Genomic DNA, 13,610 nt, shown 5'->3' with positions numbered 1-13,610 from the left:
TTATTTTTAAAACACTAATATTGACAAGTGAGACTAAAAATATATATTTTTAGAATATATTTTTAAAATTTAAATTGAATCATTTTGAAATTTTAGATGTTTTAACCTAGCTTCTAAATCAAATCAGTATTGACAAATGAGACAATCTACAGTGAATACAAAGTTAAAAAACGTGTATTTATCTGAATATTACAGTATATAGCAAGTAAATATACAACATTTAAATATAAAAATGATTCTAAATTTGCTATATTAAGTATAGGTATATTAAAAAACTCTGTATTAAATGCTGACACTGTTGCTGATGTTATCAGGGCACATGTATGTGTAAGGCACTTGTAGCCCTTTGTTTCTGTCATTGATGGACTCACTAAAAAAGGACAGTTCTGCTTGAAGATCTCTGATCATTTTTTGGGGAGCCATCTGGCAAAAGTAGTCCTCCGGGTATTGCCCAAGTGGAACCTGCATAAACGATTAGAGAGGATTTGTGGGGATTTTCAAGTATATGCAAAAAATGGGATAATCCAATCAGTTGAGTAGGAAACACTCACTAAATCTGATGAGTGTTTGCTCAGAAGCCGAAAGACTGATACTAGATAAGCAGAGGTGTTCATATCAGGGAGAGTTTCCAGCAGGGTGTTTTTGTCTGAGCTTCCCTTAGATGTAGGAGGGGGTCGTTTTAAAGAGCCAGGGGCATTTGGAAACCAACTACCATAGTCAAACTAAGTGCAAAGTGGGGAACAAAATATGAAACATATGATCCTTATGAAGTAGAATAATTTTAATTCATTTTGAACTTACCTGCCCTGCTCTGAGAGCTGAATGTTGAGCTGAAACTGTAAAGATCACCATGGTCACAAATTTAATGACTTCCTCCACTGTGCTAAAACACTGAGGTATTCCTAAATAAGAAGAAAGGGAACATTGATGATTAAAAAAATAATGACATCACAATATGATAACCAAAGCCATATTATCTCACTCGCCTGTGCTGCTGCGCTCAAGAAACCCATGGATGAAGATCTCCTTGATCCAATCCTGGAGTTCAGTGTCCTGCTGCACATCACTGTCACTCAGGTAATAAAACTCCACCATGCTCCTTACAAAACTACAAACCGATACCAAAAGCGACAAAGGCAACTGATTTGTATTGCACACATTAAAGAAAGCTTTCAAGATGTGCCATGAAAGAAACGCAACTGGAGTGATTTGATGCAAATCTGTCTATTTTGTTTTATTTTATTTCTGGTGCACAGATAGATTATAATTTATTTTTAAAAATCATGTTACTCATTTATGAAGCTCCAGAGCCGAAGTCCATCGTCTCTGTAGAAGAAGTTGGGAATAGCTTCTAGCCCACGGTCACTGATGTTTTCAGGCAAGCAGAGAGAGCTGTAGGTCAGGTTTGAAAGCGCCGCATTCATAAGATTGGTCATCCCTTCATCTCCAATACTAGTATTCTGAAGTGAAAATTATTTAAGAATTTAAAAAAAAAGAAAAAGAAAAGTTTAAGATAATTAAAAATAAATGAAAATAAAAACCATCCTGAATCAATACCTGAGTGACAGCTCCCTCAGGACCGAGAAGTCTATTCCTAATAAGGGTGTTTATCTGCATAGTATAACGTGTGTGTGGCACCAGCAACTTTGAGAGAAACACATACATGAGTTGTGAGTGATGATTATGATCCAGGTTGAATGTTATTAATTATTCAGATATTTACTGATGGACTGGACTTTTTTATTTAGCCCAAATGTGTTTTCACAGAGGTATTAGAAAGAAGTCTAGCCACAACAAACAGTATATTGAAACAGATACAAACTGTCTCTCGAGAACCTTATGCATAGGGTGAGCTGCTGGGAGGTTTCTCATTAATGACACTGTAAAGGTCTCAGCCAGATGGGTGCGCAGATAGAAAGATGCTTGATGCTCAAGACAGTCGACATTCCTCACATAGAGTTTGGAGAGCTGCCAGTCATACTCTGAGTCGCTTGGCAGGAAAACTGGATTGTCCTCTGATGCCTGTTGCTGCAACTGACACAGCAAAAAAAATAGAATGGAAATTAGTTAATCATTTGCTGTAAAATTGACTATACAAGGTTTGTTTATCGTTTATTGTGACTAACCATGTCAGCCACACAGCAGTATTTTTGTCTTGATTTTTGTATTTAAATTTATGTTACATTTTATTTATTTGTTTGTTTATTAATTTATCTTTTTAATTTTTTTTTAGATGAAAGTGATTAATGTGGGGTCAAAGGTTTAAATTTGCAGTTTTTAATAAGCTTTTGGTAATGTTTTGGCAAATATATATAAAAAAAATAATAATAATAAAATTAAATAAGTTATATAGAAACTGAATTAAATGCATTTACCTCATTTCTTTCTTAATTTTTTTTATTGCATAAGTATGAATTTTGCTAGAATTATATGTAAAAACAAGAAATAGTCAGTGGGTTAAGAATAATATTTTATACTTAAAAAAATACTTCATTCAGATATACAAGGCTTAATATATTATACAATTTTGCTTCTCAAAAAATTTATTTAGAGGGCCCTAACAGCAAGATGTGCAAATGCCAGAATTAATGTACATATTTTACTTGGTCCAGTCCATTCCGGTATTGTCTTAAGTTAATGAAACCCATCAAATGTACCTGAATGGCAATAGGCAGAAGTTTGCCCACTTGGTTTTTGTACAGAAGGCAAAGTGGAGCTGCAACATACTGCTGCTTCCCATTGATGAACTGAGTTGGTAAATCTACCAGTCTTTTATAATCACATAAGAAAATGTTTCCTTGCTGTTGAGTTAAAAAAAATTAACAGTTAATTGCTGACATATTTAGAAAGCATGGAGAGTGCAAAAGAGAAAATTTGATATTGTTTTACCTTCATCTCCATAGTAAGGGAAGTCCCACTCTCTAGAAAAGGCTGCACCATACCATTAGTAACGGCAAAGTTCAGAGGAAGCTCAGTGCATCGACGGAGCATCATTGGATTGGAGCCATTTAGGAGCTGATATCCAAAAAAATCATCATCCATCCAGTGCAGCCGCACATATTCTATTATTTAAAAAACCCACCAAATTATGTCAGTTTTCCTTCTCTCAACTTCAAACACATCTGTGATACAGATGACTTTAGCAGCTATCTTACCAGAGACAGTAGTTCTGGATGGCCAAAAGGCACTGTTCATGTCTTCCATTTGAACCCACTGATCAGGTTTTTTCGCCAGTTTCTTCATTTTGATCTCACCAAGCCTGGAAAATAAATTCCTCTTTGGTGTAAAGAAATGACCAGACAGGATTTACTACACTTATACTAATATATGTTAGGTGAGACTCACGCAGTAGAGCAGTTGAAAGCTGAGTCTGTGTCTTTAGTGAAAGAGAAGCGGACCACTGAGGGAAGAGACAGGGGCTCCTGAAAACATGCATGCTGGGGAAGACCTGTTTTAAACTCAGTCCACCTTGAGGAAGAAGGTACACAAAGATTTACACTAAACCAATGAAAAGGCCACATAATGATTGCGAAAACTCATGTTTACTGGTGCAAACTTACTGGTACACTTGTTTGTTAAGCTTCAGCTCATTTTTTCTGTGCTCTTTCAGTTGTGAATATTTTTCTTCATAGATTTTTGTAGCTGGCAGACAATATAAGTGTAGTTAAACAGAAAATACTAACTAGAATAGATGTACACTACAGTTCAAAAGCTTGGAGTAGATCAGATTTTCTGAAGTCTCTTATGCTCACCAAGGTTATTTTTATTTGATCAAAAATACTGTTAAAATACAGTGATTTTGTGAAATATTTTTACAATTTAAAATAACTATTTTTTATTTTTGAATATGTAATATACCAAAGCTGAATTTTCAGCAGCCGCTACTCCAGTCTTCAGTGTTGCTTCATAAATCATTCTACTGATTTGCTGCTTAAGTTACATTTCTTATTATCAAAAACAGTTGTTTTGCATAATATTTTAAAAAAATTTTTTTTAAAGTAATGCAATAACAGATATATATATATAGATGGATGGATGGATGGATGGATATAATATACAAACCTTTGGCCTCTCGCAGCTCAATCACTTCCCCCTCTGCCATCCAGCGATAACATGGGAAATGGATCACATCTTTCTCAGGGGTTCTTACATTTACCAGAGAGCAGAACCAGTCATTCTCTGGCAAGAACATGAAATTATCTTTCTCGAGTCTGACAAGCAGCAGGTTGGCCAGAGTGAACCTGGTAATCACTTTATACCTCACTTTCTAGGTTTACAAAATGTGACAGTTAGAGAAACTGATGGCTAATTTCAGTCAGTACTTTCCTGAGCACATTTGAAAATGTTAAAATTCATATAAAATGTTTTAAAAATCTTACCATTCCAGTCTTAAAATCTCTTCCATAGCTGTCAAGCTTGGTCCGCTCACTCACTCCTTGTGTGCCAATCAAAGTAATGAATATATTGTCAAAAGTGCCTGCATGGGTCATGGAGCCTGTGGTCACCTCTATGTCATATATGGCCTCCATTTCTCTGAAAATTAATAAAGAGATTTTGTCTTGTTTTCTAGTAGAAATATATAAATATCCAGTTTATACATTGTACATTTTGTAAAAGTATAATTCACCAAAAAGATAACATCCTGTAAAGCTAAAAAATGTCTCAATGCTTTTGCCCATACAATAAAAGTTACCGAAATGTCTTTCTTGTTCCTCAGAAGAAAGTCGCACAGGTTTGGAACAATACAATTTTCATTTTTGGGTGAACTGCCCCTTTAACAATAAAAAACAAACGATACAAAACTTGTAAAGCAAAATTGCTGAAGATATTACGGTTTGTTTTTTACAATGTGTTCTGTATGACAGCATATTTTACACCAGAAACGAGCGCCGCGTCAAAAGCAAATAAAACCATTAATCGATTACGCAGTAAACCGGATGCGTCGCGCCGCATTGACAGACGACCAGACTGCTAAGGTTACTGTAAACATAACCCTCGCTAAATGTAGTTACATGTAAAATTACAGAATATACAAACGTATTTTAGCATGTCCTTTCAAAGAAAACATACCTGAGGTAGATGTTGAATCACAGCCTGAGAGTTGAATTCAACTGAGGAAAACCTAAATCCCAGTAACAGGACCCTGCCAAACTGGATTCTGGCTTTCCAGTAATGAAAAGCTCAGGGCACTGTTACGAAAAACGAGCTGCAGATAATACTAGGGATTGTAGCCTATCATGACATGACATTCCTGCAGTGTGTATTTCCCCCATCAATGACTTTTGGCCCATTTTAAAAAAACGTACATGTAGTTGTTTTAGTTGTACTTACCAACAAGATTTTAAATAATTTTACAAATTCTTTACAGCAGGAACTGACTTCTTCTGTGAAGACAACTGCTTCTCATGTACACTCTTTTTTTTTAGAATTCAATCATTTTAGGCATTATATATTATGTTATATCAGGCATGCAGATGACATTTTTTACAAAAGGATAACACAACTCATAATCTGCCACTAAACAACAGTTGCTTAACATGGCAGGAAATAGTAAAGGTTGAGACAAACACCTTCTTATACTTCTGTCAAATAGAGTTGATCAACAAAGATAACATTTCTTGCAAAACAAGTAACAGAACCAGAAATACTACTTGAACATACTCTGCAAATAACACTGCAGGATCAGATCACTGTTAGATTGGAATATCTGTATGAATTAAGCTTGACCATCATTATTTACATTTCAGACCAAGTTTATTTGTTGGTATCCAAGTTATTACAGTCATATAGGAAGTTATACACAGTTCTAGTAATTACTGTTTCTTCTTCACAACATGCGCACAGTCATATTTGCCCCTGACCACTGTGATTTTGACCCCTGGTAAGTCCTGTGTTCTCCCTCCTTGTATCAGCACCACATTGTGCTCCTGGAGGTTGTGTCCTTCCCCAGGGATGTACACGACAGCTTCTTGACCATTGGACAGACGTACTCGTGCACACTTGCGGTTGGCTGAGTTGGGCTTCTTGGGTTTTCTGATCATGGTCTTCAGCACTACTGCTTTGAGCTGTGGATGCCCATAAGTGGCACTGATTTTTGGACGAGGTGGGGGAGGTCTGCCCTTACGGTGCATCTGATTGAGAGTGGCCATTGTCCTGGAGAACACAGGTCCAGACCAGAAAGGTACAGAGTGCGATGCTGCCAAAATGGCACAATGGAAAGTAGCATCATTTATTTCAGTCATTTATTTTAATAGGACATTAGTCAAAATTCTGTTGCTAAGACTTACCCTGCAAAACAGACGAGAGCACTGGTTTCAGACTTCCAAGAAAAGACATTTTAATTCCTCTGTAGGAACAACTGCAAAATCAAATCATAAGATGTGTATAGGGTCACTGTGAATGATAGTGAAATACACTGTGCTAGTGTAAAATTATTCCTTTTGTGTTTAATTTACCTGTGTGTACGTTATGTTAAAACAAAGTGTCCGACGTTTCTTGAGTGATGCCTTTAGTTTTCAGTCCAAGGAAAAAGGAGGAATTCTTCCACCCTTACTGTTATGTTACCAACATGCACGTCGCCATATTGAAAATGCATTGAACCCGAGGCATCTTCCTCGATCCTGGACCTGTGAGTAGCTCAAGATTGAACTGCTTAATAGCGCCATCAAGTGAATGGGTGTGGTAAATCTGGTATTACATTTTTTACAAATAATACAAGTGGTGATTTCTAAGTATTTATTATTTAAATTGCCCCAAAAAGAATACATTAGGAAATGCAATTCATACAAAAAACTATTTGAATGCACCTCTTTTGTGACAAACACAACACACGTCTTAAAATACGAATTAGGAATTAATTTGATATTTTTGTGGGGTTTGAAGAAAATATTTCTGTGGTGTAACTTTCTGGAAGTTGTATGACAAGTTTTATTCAAGAATGAAAATTCTGTCATTATTTACTCACTTTCAAGTTGTTCTAAACTTGTATGAGTTTCTTTCTTCTGTTGAACACAGACAAAGAATTGGAAGAATATGGGAAAACAAACTGTCGATGGTCTGCATTTACTTCCATATAGAAAAAAATATCTTCTTTTGTGTTCACATAAAGGAATTCAGGTTTGAAACAAATTTTGTGTAGGCATAAATTACAACTTTTTTTTATTTTTGGGTGAACTATCCCTTTAATGACTTAAAAGGACACTTAAGTGTGTATACTTTCATGGCTGTGTTTCCTAACACACTTAAAGGTTAGTTCACCCACAAATGAAAATTATGTCATAATATTAAGGTTGAACCACTGATGTCACATGGACTATTTTAACAATGTCCTTACTACCTTTCTGGGCCTTTAACGTGTCAACTGCATTGCTGTCTAAGCAGGATCAGAAAGCTCTCAGATTTCATCAAAAATATCTTAATTTTTGTTCTGAAGACGAACAAAGGTTTTATGGGTTTGGAGCGTCAGGGTGAGTATTAATGCCAGAATTTTAATTTTTGGTAAACTAACACTTTAAGCACAAAAAGTGCACTTTACTGTAAAATTATATTGAATAATCTAAAATGAAAGGTGCCCTACACGTTGTGTTGTACACATATGATTAAGCATCCTATCTAAACATTACATTCAGTATGCACGTAAACATATACTTTTAAAGTACATTATTTTCATAATAAATACTCTGTTTTTTACAAGCATTATACAATTTCCATTAATGACCACTGAACGTCAGCATTGAGCAGTCTTTACAGTATATAATGACAAATCAAAAGTAAAGACATTGAATAAAGTTTCATGTTGGTGCAATGCAGGCCTTCGTGAGTGTGGAGAACTGAGGACATCGTCTCAAGCCCTGGGATGAAGATAGCTTGTCAAAATAATAGGCCTACTTATTTCAAAGGTTTTGTTTTGCTGTATCTCTGCCAATATAATTGATTTGTTGAGAAAAGTGTTCTTTTGATGTTGCACCGTTGCATTAGAGTTTAAGAATAGAAATGTTTTGTACGTCTTTGAATAGTACAGACAAGGTAGGTGGTTGTTTTCATCATACTTTCCAGAAAACAAGATGAGAGTATCTTAATTTTTTGCATTTCCATTATGATTTAAGTGGGCACAGGCTGTTTGTGTGGACGTATCTGGAGGATGATGAAGAGTGAGAGAGCAGAGAAGGGAGAGAAGAGTTAAAGAGGTAAGGGTGAGTCATAAGGAGAGAGGGTCCTAATGAATGGGAAGGTATCAATGAGAAAGCACAGATGTGTGAAAGAGGGAGGATGAAAAGAAATTCAGCTGACTGATTGGAGGAGTGGGAGGAAAGCAGGATGAATAAGCACCTAAAAGTCCTTGTGCACCTCCAAGCGCTCCCCATTCCCTCTTTTCAGTCCGGTCTATTTTTATTCCTCTTCATTGCTGAAAGCGCATCATTCTTACAAGGACAGGAAGAGAAGACATGAGAGCGTTTTATTCAGATGAAACTCGTCGGGTATTTTTGGACACGGGGCTGTAAGTTGGCCCATGGTCCCATGTGGGAGGGTCAACGCAGCACCGGACGTCGGACTCGATGGAAAGGTGCATAACTGGATAATTGACAAGCAAACAATGATTTAGGGGCACCGGAGGTGGAGATTGCGAAAGGAAGATCTCGCTTCCCCGGCAACAAGAGGAAAAAATGGAAAGGCAGGAAAGGCCATATAGGGTATTATCGTGAGCTTCCAGGTATAATGGGAAAGTGTGGGCTGACTATTCACTGTACAGCATGCGTTTGTGGACATATATGCATGTGTGTGTGTGTGTGTGTGTGTGTGTGTGTGTGTGTGTGTGTGTGTAGGAGGCTGATTGTCTCCACTGCGCCTCTGAGTCAAGAGCATTTGTCAGGAAAAACAGCTAGCACCTCATCATCTGCGTCAGTCGGCCCTAGGAAACCATGGCGACACACTAAAAAGGCAGTGAATGAAAGGGAACAATGGAGGGGGCAGCAACAATGAACACACACCGATGAACCTCGCTTTGATGCATTTAATTGACTCTCATATACATATTTAGAAAACAAGAGCGCATTAAATTCAAGGATATTCTTTGTGGACAAGAACATATAGTACATTGAATGCACTCTTAAAAAGAAAGGTTTTCACAGCGATGGCATAGAAGAACCATTTATGGTTCCTCAAAGAATTATCAGTCAAACTTTTCTTAATTTTAAGAACATTTGTATATCCACAAGAAAGAACCTTTCATGCACTTTAAAGTGTCTTATGTTCTTCATGGAACCATCAATGCCAGTAACCTTTAATTTTAAGACTTTGTTCTCGAAACAAAGGACAAAACATAAAGGAATATTGTTTATTATGAAGTATTTTCTATGGTTTTCATGCATTGACACAATGAAGAGCAAATAGAAAGAGGGTATTGTAGGTAGGAATCAATCCTCTACTTGACCGTAGAACTCTACGATGGTTTAAAGATACACTTGTGATTCATAAACATATTCTTTCAATAAAACACAGTCTTCACTATAAGTGAATACAAAGTGGCAATTGCCTTTATGTTACTTTAAGTACTTTTCCCCAAAGTGACAGTCCAATATGAATAGGATGCAAGTTCATGTGACTTCATGATATTGAAATATAAACATAAATAATCCTTTTTCACACACTTTGTTTTAAATCTACCGCATTATCCCAGAAAAATAGCTTCGTAAAAGATGACAATATGCCATACTTCGTTGATTAAGTCACAGACTTATGTTAAAACATGTGATCACTGGTTCCATCTGTAGGAAAGGAGAGAGAAAAAGCACAGTTTAGATGCAAAAACTTTGAGATACTGACATGCTAAAATAGCAAAAAATGCCACCGTTTCTCACCTTGGTAGAAGATCTGTTGTCCGCCTTGATGAGGGAGTTGATACAACTCATCTTGTTGCCTTTCGGCAGGAGTCATCGGGGCGGCTGCCCCAAACACAGGTTCCATGGTGACCAGCTCCTCTAGGAGGGACTGGGCACAAGCCAGGGCAGGAGTGAGGGCAGGAAGTGCGGTGGACCCTGGGGTGGACATCGTCTTCACATCCTCGTCGGGTCTCTCGGCTTCCTGCAGCCCACCCCCGGCCATACGATTACGGTGCGTCGACTGGACGCTACAGAGGTGGTGTACACCGTTCAGAATCGCAGTCTCCTCCTGCGTGTGTACAGGGGAGCTGCGGCTCGGGGAGCGCTGAGTGTAGGACGGCTCTGATGAGTAAGGCGAGGGAGGTACGGGGGAGGTGGATGGCAGATTTGGAAAAGGGATGCCATCTACTGCTTTCTCCTCAAACATAAAGACATCAATGTGAGCCAGCGAGGAGTTTGGGCCCTCAAACGATGCGTGATGAGGGGGAGCAGATGTGTTTTGTGGGTGGCTGTGACAGAAACCTTCAGCTAAAGTGCTAATGTACTGAGCCAGGAGCGAGATCTCCATTCGCTCTCTTTCCGAATCGTCTTCCCGAGGGAAGAAACTCAAACAGGGCTTTTTGGTGGGTGAGGCCTCAGGGGTTAAAAGGCCCTCGGGGGGATTGTGGAATGGGAAATGGGGGACGTCTACGTACAGAGGTCCTCTGATCTCCGGCAGCGCCATGAGAATGCATTCGTCACTGCCTGGGCTGTCTGGAGTGGGCGGTAGCATTTCGTATAGGCGTTTGCGGCAGTGCTGAGTTGGGCCGATGCTTGCGGGAAGGGACGCTGCGGTTATAGACTGCCTCATTTTGACTACATTGCTATGGTCTGATTTAAATGTCTCATCACCAAACATGAAACTCCCCCCTCCGAGTCTTGGGGTGTAAGGAGGTGTGCAAATGAACTCCTCTGAGCTTTGGCGCTTTGGAGGAGGTCTTAATGGAGGAAGGGGCAGAGGGGCGACATGGGTTTGGGGAACTGCAGAAAGACTCAGGATGTTGCTTAGATGTTCAGGGGAAACAGTCATGGCTGATCTCCACATCTGGTGACCGCCATGCAGTTGTGGATGGCTCTCTTCATCCTGAGAAAAGGATGAAGGGGCAGAGGTGCTAGGGAGCTCCTCAGAAGAGCTCCGGCCAGAAGTGGTGAAGCTGAAGTCGAAGGACTGGGAGGACAGGCCACTGCTGCTGGGTGTGAAGACCTGGTCCGGGCTGGACAGGGGGTCAGAGCTCTGGCGTGCCTCCTGGTACAGGAGAGCCAGCTGGTTCTGCTCTGAATACAACTGTTGACGCACCGACCAGGCTTCAGACTCACTGAGGGAAGAGTAGAGAAAATGACAGGTTGTTAATTATTTTATAAATGTGTTTAATATTTAAAAATAAATACTATTATTATAAATTATAGCATTTAAATATATTAAATATAATAAAAATATAAAAAAAATATTATAAAACATCTTAAAAACGTAAATTTTCAATAATAATAATAAATTATTATTATTATTAGTAGTAGTAGTAGTACTAGTATATTAATAATAATAACAACAATAATAATACTTAATATTATCATTAGTAAAAATTTATGAAAGACAGTAAAAATTATATATGTGACAATTATTAATATAATAATAATACTTAATATTACCATTATTAAAAATGTATTAAAAACATAAAAAATCATATTTGTCACTATTATTAATATAATACTAATAATACTAATAATATATCTATTAATAATAATGTATACAATTAAGTGGAATAAAATAAAATCTAATTAAGCACATTTTTATTATTTAATAATGATAATTTTACTTTAATTGTAAATATAACTGTTTTTATTTTATAGAACTGTAAACTTAAAAGCTGGTAGCCTTTATACCTTATAACGTAGTTGTGGCTGTTGATGGGATATTCTCCAGTCTCCAGGTGAAGAACAATGTAAAGCCAGACCCATGAATGATCTGCTGCCTCTACCTGCACCACCATCTCCACCTGCTTCTCCCCACCTTCATGTACTGAAAATAGGACACAATGGCCAATTAACAAACCACATTTACTTGACCAGCTTTTTGATATATGGCATCAAATTTAAAAATGAAAATAAATAAATAAAATTATGTACTCACACAGGGCACAGTGTTGTGCAGAGGCGTGAGAGAGATCACGAGGATGAATCAGACTGTACCATGAGCGAGAACGCAGAGTCTCTATGTCATAGCCAAGGTACACGCTTACACTGTCAGAGAGAGACAAACACAACAGGATTATTCCCTCACTCTCAAATACATAATCACATACCGGCAGGGACATTCACAGAACTCATACTGTACCTGTCCTGAGCAGCATGGATTCTCATGTCCCGGCTGTGCTGAGACTGGAAACAGGACAGGAGGAAAGACTGCTCCGCAGGAGGGGTGGGGAGAGGATTACTAGCTGACGAAACCTGAGGGACGCTGGACTCCAGTGGGGAGCAAAAACACACCCACACTGGATTGGAGTTCCAGTAAGAGGATGTGTGGTATGGAGGTGGCAGATAGCGTGCCCGAACCAATGTCATTTTGTTGCCTGATCCCTGTCTCCTTACAAACTTTGAAGTGCTGAAACGGCAGCGAAAGAGACGGTCTAGAGAAAAAAAGAGTGACAAATTAAGGGATTATTTTTGATCTCATTTACAATACATCTCAAATTATTTATGTTAAAAGAAGTTGTCAAACCAACAGTGTAAATTACCTGTGTCAGGTGGGGTGATTGGCACAAGGTTGCCTCTCATGATGAAGTGGTCGGCTGGGTCTATTATATCATACACGCTGTCACTCTGAGCCACCAGATCCACCTGAATGAAGCCCAAATAATTATTTTCAGCATGCACCAATTCCTAACAAAGAACAAAAAATTTAGATAAACGATTTATTTTACAATGTGTTTCTTACCATGGAATGGCCAAGGTGCTCTGCGACATTGTCAGATAGATACAGGAGTTTTCCTTCACTTGTCAGCACTAGGAGAAACCCTGGTAGTGTGTGCAGCAGATCCGAGAGTTCTGGCAAAGACAGGATGCTCCCGCTCACATCATGACCTGCTGCCACTGATCAAGACAAAACATGGAAATCTCAAAATAAAGATCTGTATGTACATAGTACAAATTCTTAATCTCAAGCGATGAGAAAGCAATCTAAAGCAACATCCACACAAATAGCTCAAAATCAGCACCATAGACAGAGACCAGCATCTTTCAGAACTTTGGACAGAGACAGAGATTCCTCAGATATGACATATCTGCTCTATGCTTGTTTTTATTTAATGTTCTTTAGAAAACCATGTAATGTTCAATATTTTTGTTTAACCTTTCAAGAAACTAAAAGCAAATACACTGATCTGAAGAGCTAACGCAACATCCACAACTTTATATTCAAATGGCAACTCAAGAACTCCATTCAAAATCTCTCAGTTTAATTTTCAAAAGTCCTTTTAAGTTAACCCTACCTTGAGAGAAAAAGACGGACTTTCTTGTGTAAATGCAGGCAAGGGACATGATGTGAAGGTAGGAAAGACGAGCTTTGTCGGCATCGGAGATGGGCAGAAGATCTTTCAAGTTGCGAATTTCTGCGTTGATTTGATCCCTCCGAGCCTTTGATGCTCCTTTAGTGGACCGGTACATTTTGTTGAGTCCAAAGAATCGTTGGAACGGACG

At 38.2% G+C, this 13,610-nt stretch overlaps 3 protein-coding genes across 4 annotated transcripts; all 3 read right to left on the bottom strand.

Annotated features, from left to right (window-relative positions):
* Positions 1-8: 8 nt before the first annotated feature.
* LOC306856275 (hydroperoxide isomerase ALOXE3) lies at positions 9-5,549 on the bottom strand. Of its 2 annotated transcripts, XM_079395448.1 has the most exons (16): positions 5,071-5,549; positions 4,694-4,772; positions 4,380-4,533; positions 4,063-4,267; positions 3,561-3,642; positions 3,346-3,468; positions 3,156-3,259; positions 2,890-3,062; positions 2,658-2,801; positions 1,837-2,034; positions 1,558-1,644; positions 1,291-1,460; positions 987-1,108; positions 802-902; positions 552-722; positions 9-462 (listed from the first exon to the last, which is right to left on the bottom strand). In XM_079395448.1, the coding sequence occupies exons 3-16, from the start codon at positions 4,527-4,529 to the stop codon at positions 283-285; spliced, it is 2,010 nt and encodes a 669-aa protein (XP_079251574.1). In that variant the 5' UTR covers positions 4,530-4,533; positions 4,694-4,772; positions 5,071-5,549; the 3' UTR covers positions 9-282. The 2 variants fall into 2 exon arrangements, with proteins under 2 accessions (XP_079251574.1, XP_079251575.1); XM_079395449.1 differs by lacking the exon at positions 4,694-4,772 and having other exon boundaries at positions 11-462; positions 5,071-5,174.
* A 189-nt stretch (positions 5,550-5,738) lies between these two features.
* LOC306856117 (small ribosomal subunit protein uS12m-like) lies at positions 5,739-6,594 on the bottom strand. The gene is made up of 3 exons (XM_079395143.1): positions 6,456-6,594; positions 6,288-6,358; positions 5,739-6,196 (listed from the first exon to the last, which is right to left on the bottom strand). Exons 2-3 carry the CDS (start codon positions 6,334-6,336, stop codon positions 5,814-5,816), a joined length of 432 nt encoding a protein of 143 aa, XP_079251269.1. The 5' UTR covers positions 6,337-6,358; positions 6,456-6,594; the 3' UTR covers positions 5,739-5,813.
* Positions 6,595-9,738: 3,144 nt separating this feature from the next.
* Positions 9,739-13,610, bottom strand: LOC306855674 (neuronal PAS domain-containing protein 4B-like; the record flags this gene model as incomplete). Its single annotated transcript, XM_079394478.1, has 8 exons — positions 13,403-13,610; positions 12,850-13,004; positions 12,650-12,752; positions 12,250-12,541; positions 12,046-12,155; positions 11,799-11,934; positions 9,858-11,233; positions 9,739-9,764 (listed from the first exon to the last, which is right to left on the bottom strand). Exons 1-8 carry the CDS (start codon positions 13,575-13,577, stop codon positions 9,739-9,741), a joined length of 2,373 nt encoding a protein of 790 aa, XP_079250604.1. The 5' UTR covers positions 13,578-13,610.

The sequence above is a fragment of the Barbus barbus genome (assembly GCF_936440315.1).
Source record: "Barbus barbus genome assembly, chromosome: 36".
Lineage (NCBI taxonomy): Eukaryota > Metazoa > Chordata > Actinopteri > Cypriniformes > Cyprinidae > Barbus > Barbus barbus.
The sequence above is the reverse complement of the archived record's forward strand: the minus strand, read 5'-3'. Positions and strand labels throughout refer to the sequence as shown.

Excerpts from the sequence above, each read along its gene's own strand:
- LOC306856275 (XM_079395448.1), bottom strand. The coding sequence starts at position 4,529 with ATGGAGGCCATATATGACATAGAGGTGACCACAGGCTCCATGACCCAT. Across the intron at positions 3,643-4,062 it reads TGAGCTGCGAGAGGCCAAAG|CTACAAAAATCTATGAAGAA; the intron begins GTTTGTATATTA and ends ATTGTCTGCCAG. Across the intron at positions 2,802-2,889 it reads CCCTTACTATGGAGATGAAG|CAAGGAAACATTTTCTTATG; the intron begins GTAAAACAATAT and ends TTAACTCAACAG.
- LOC306856117 (XM_079395143.1), bottom strand. The coding sequence starts at position 6,336 with ATGTCTTTTCTTGGAAGTCTGAAACCAGTGCTCTCGTCTGTTTTGCAG. Across the intron at positions 6,197-6,287 it reads GCTCTCGTCTGTTTTGCAGG|CATCGCACTCTGTACCTTTC; the intron begins GTAAGTCTTAGC and ends CCATTTTGGCAG.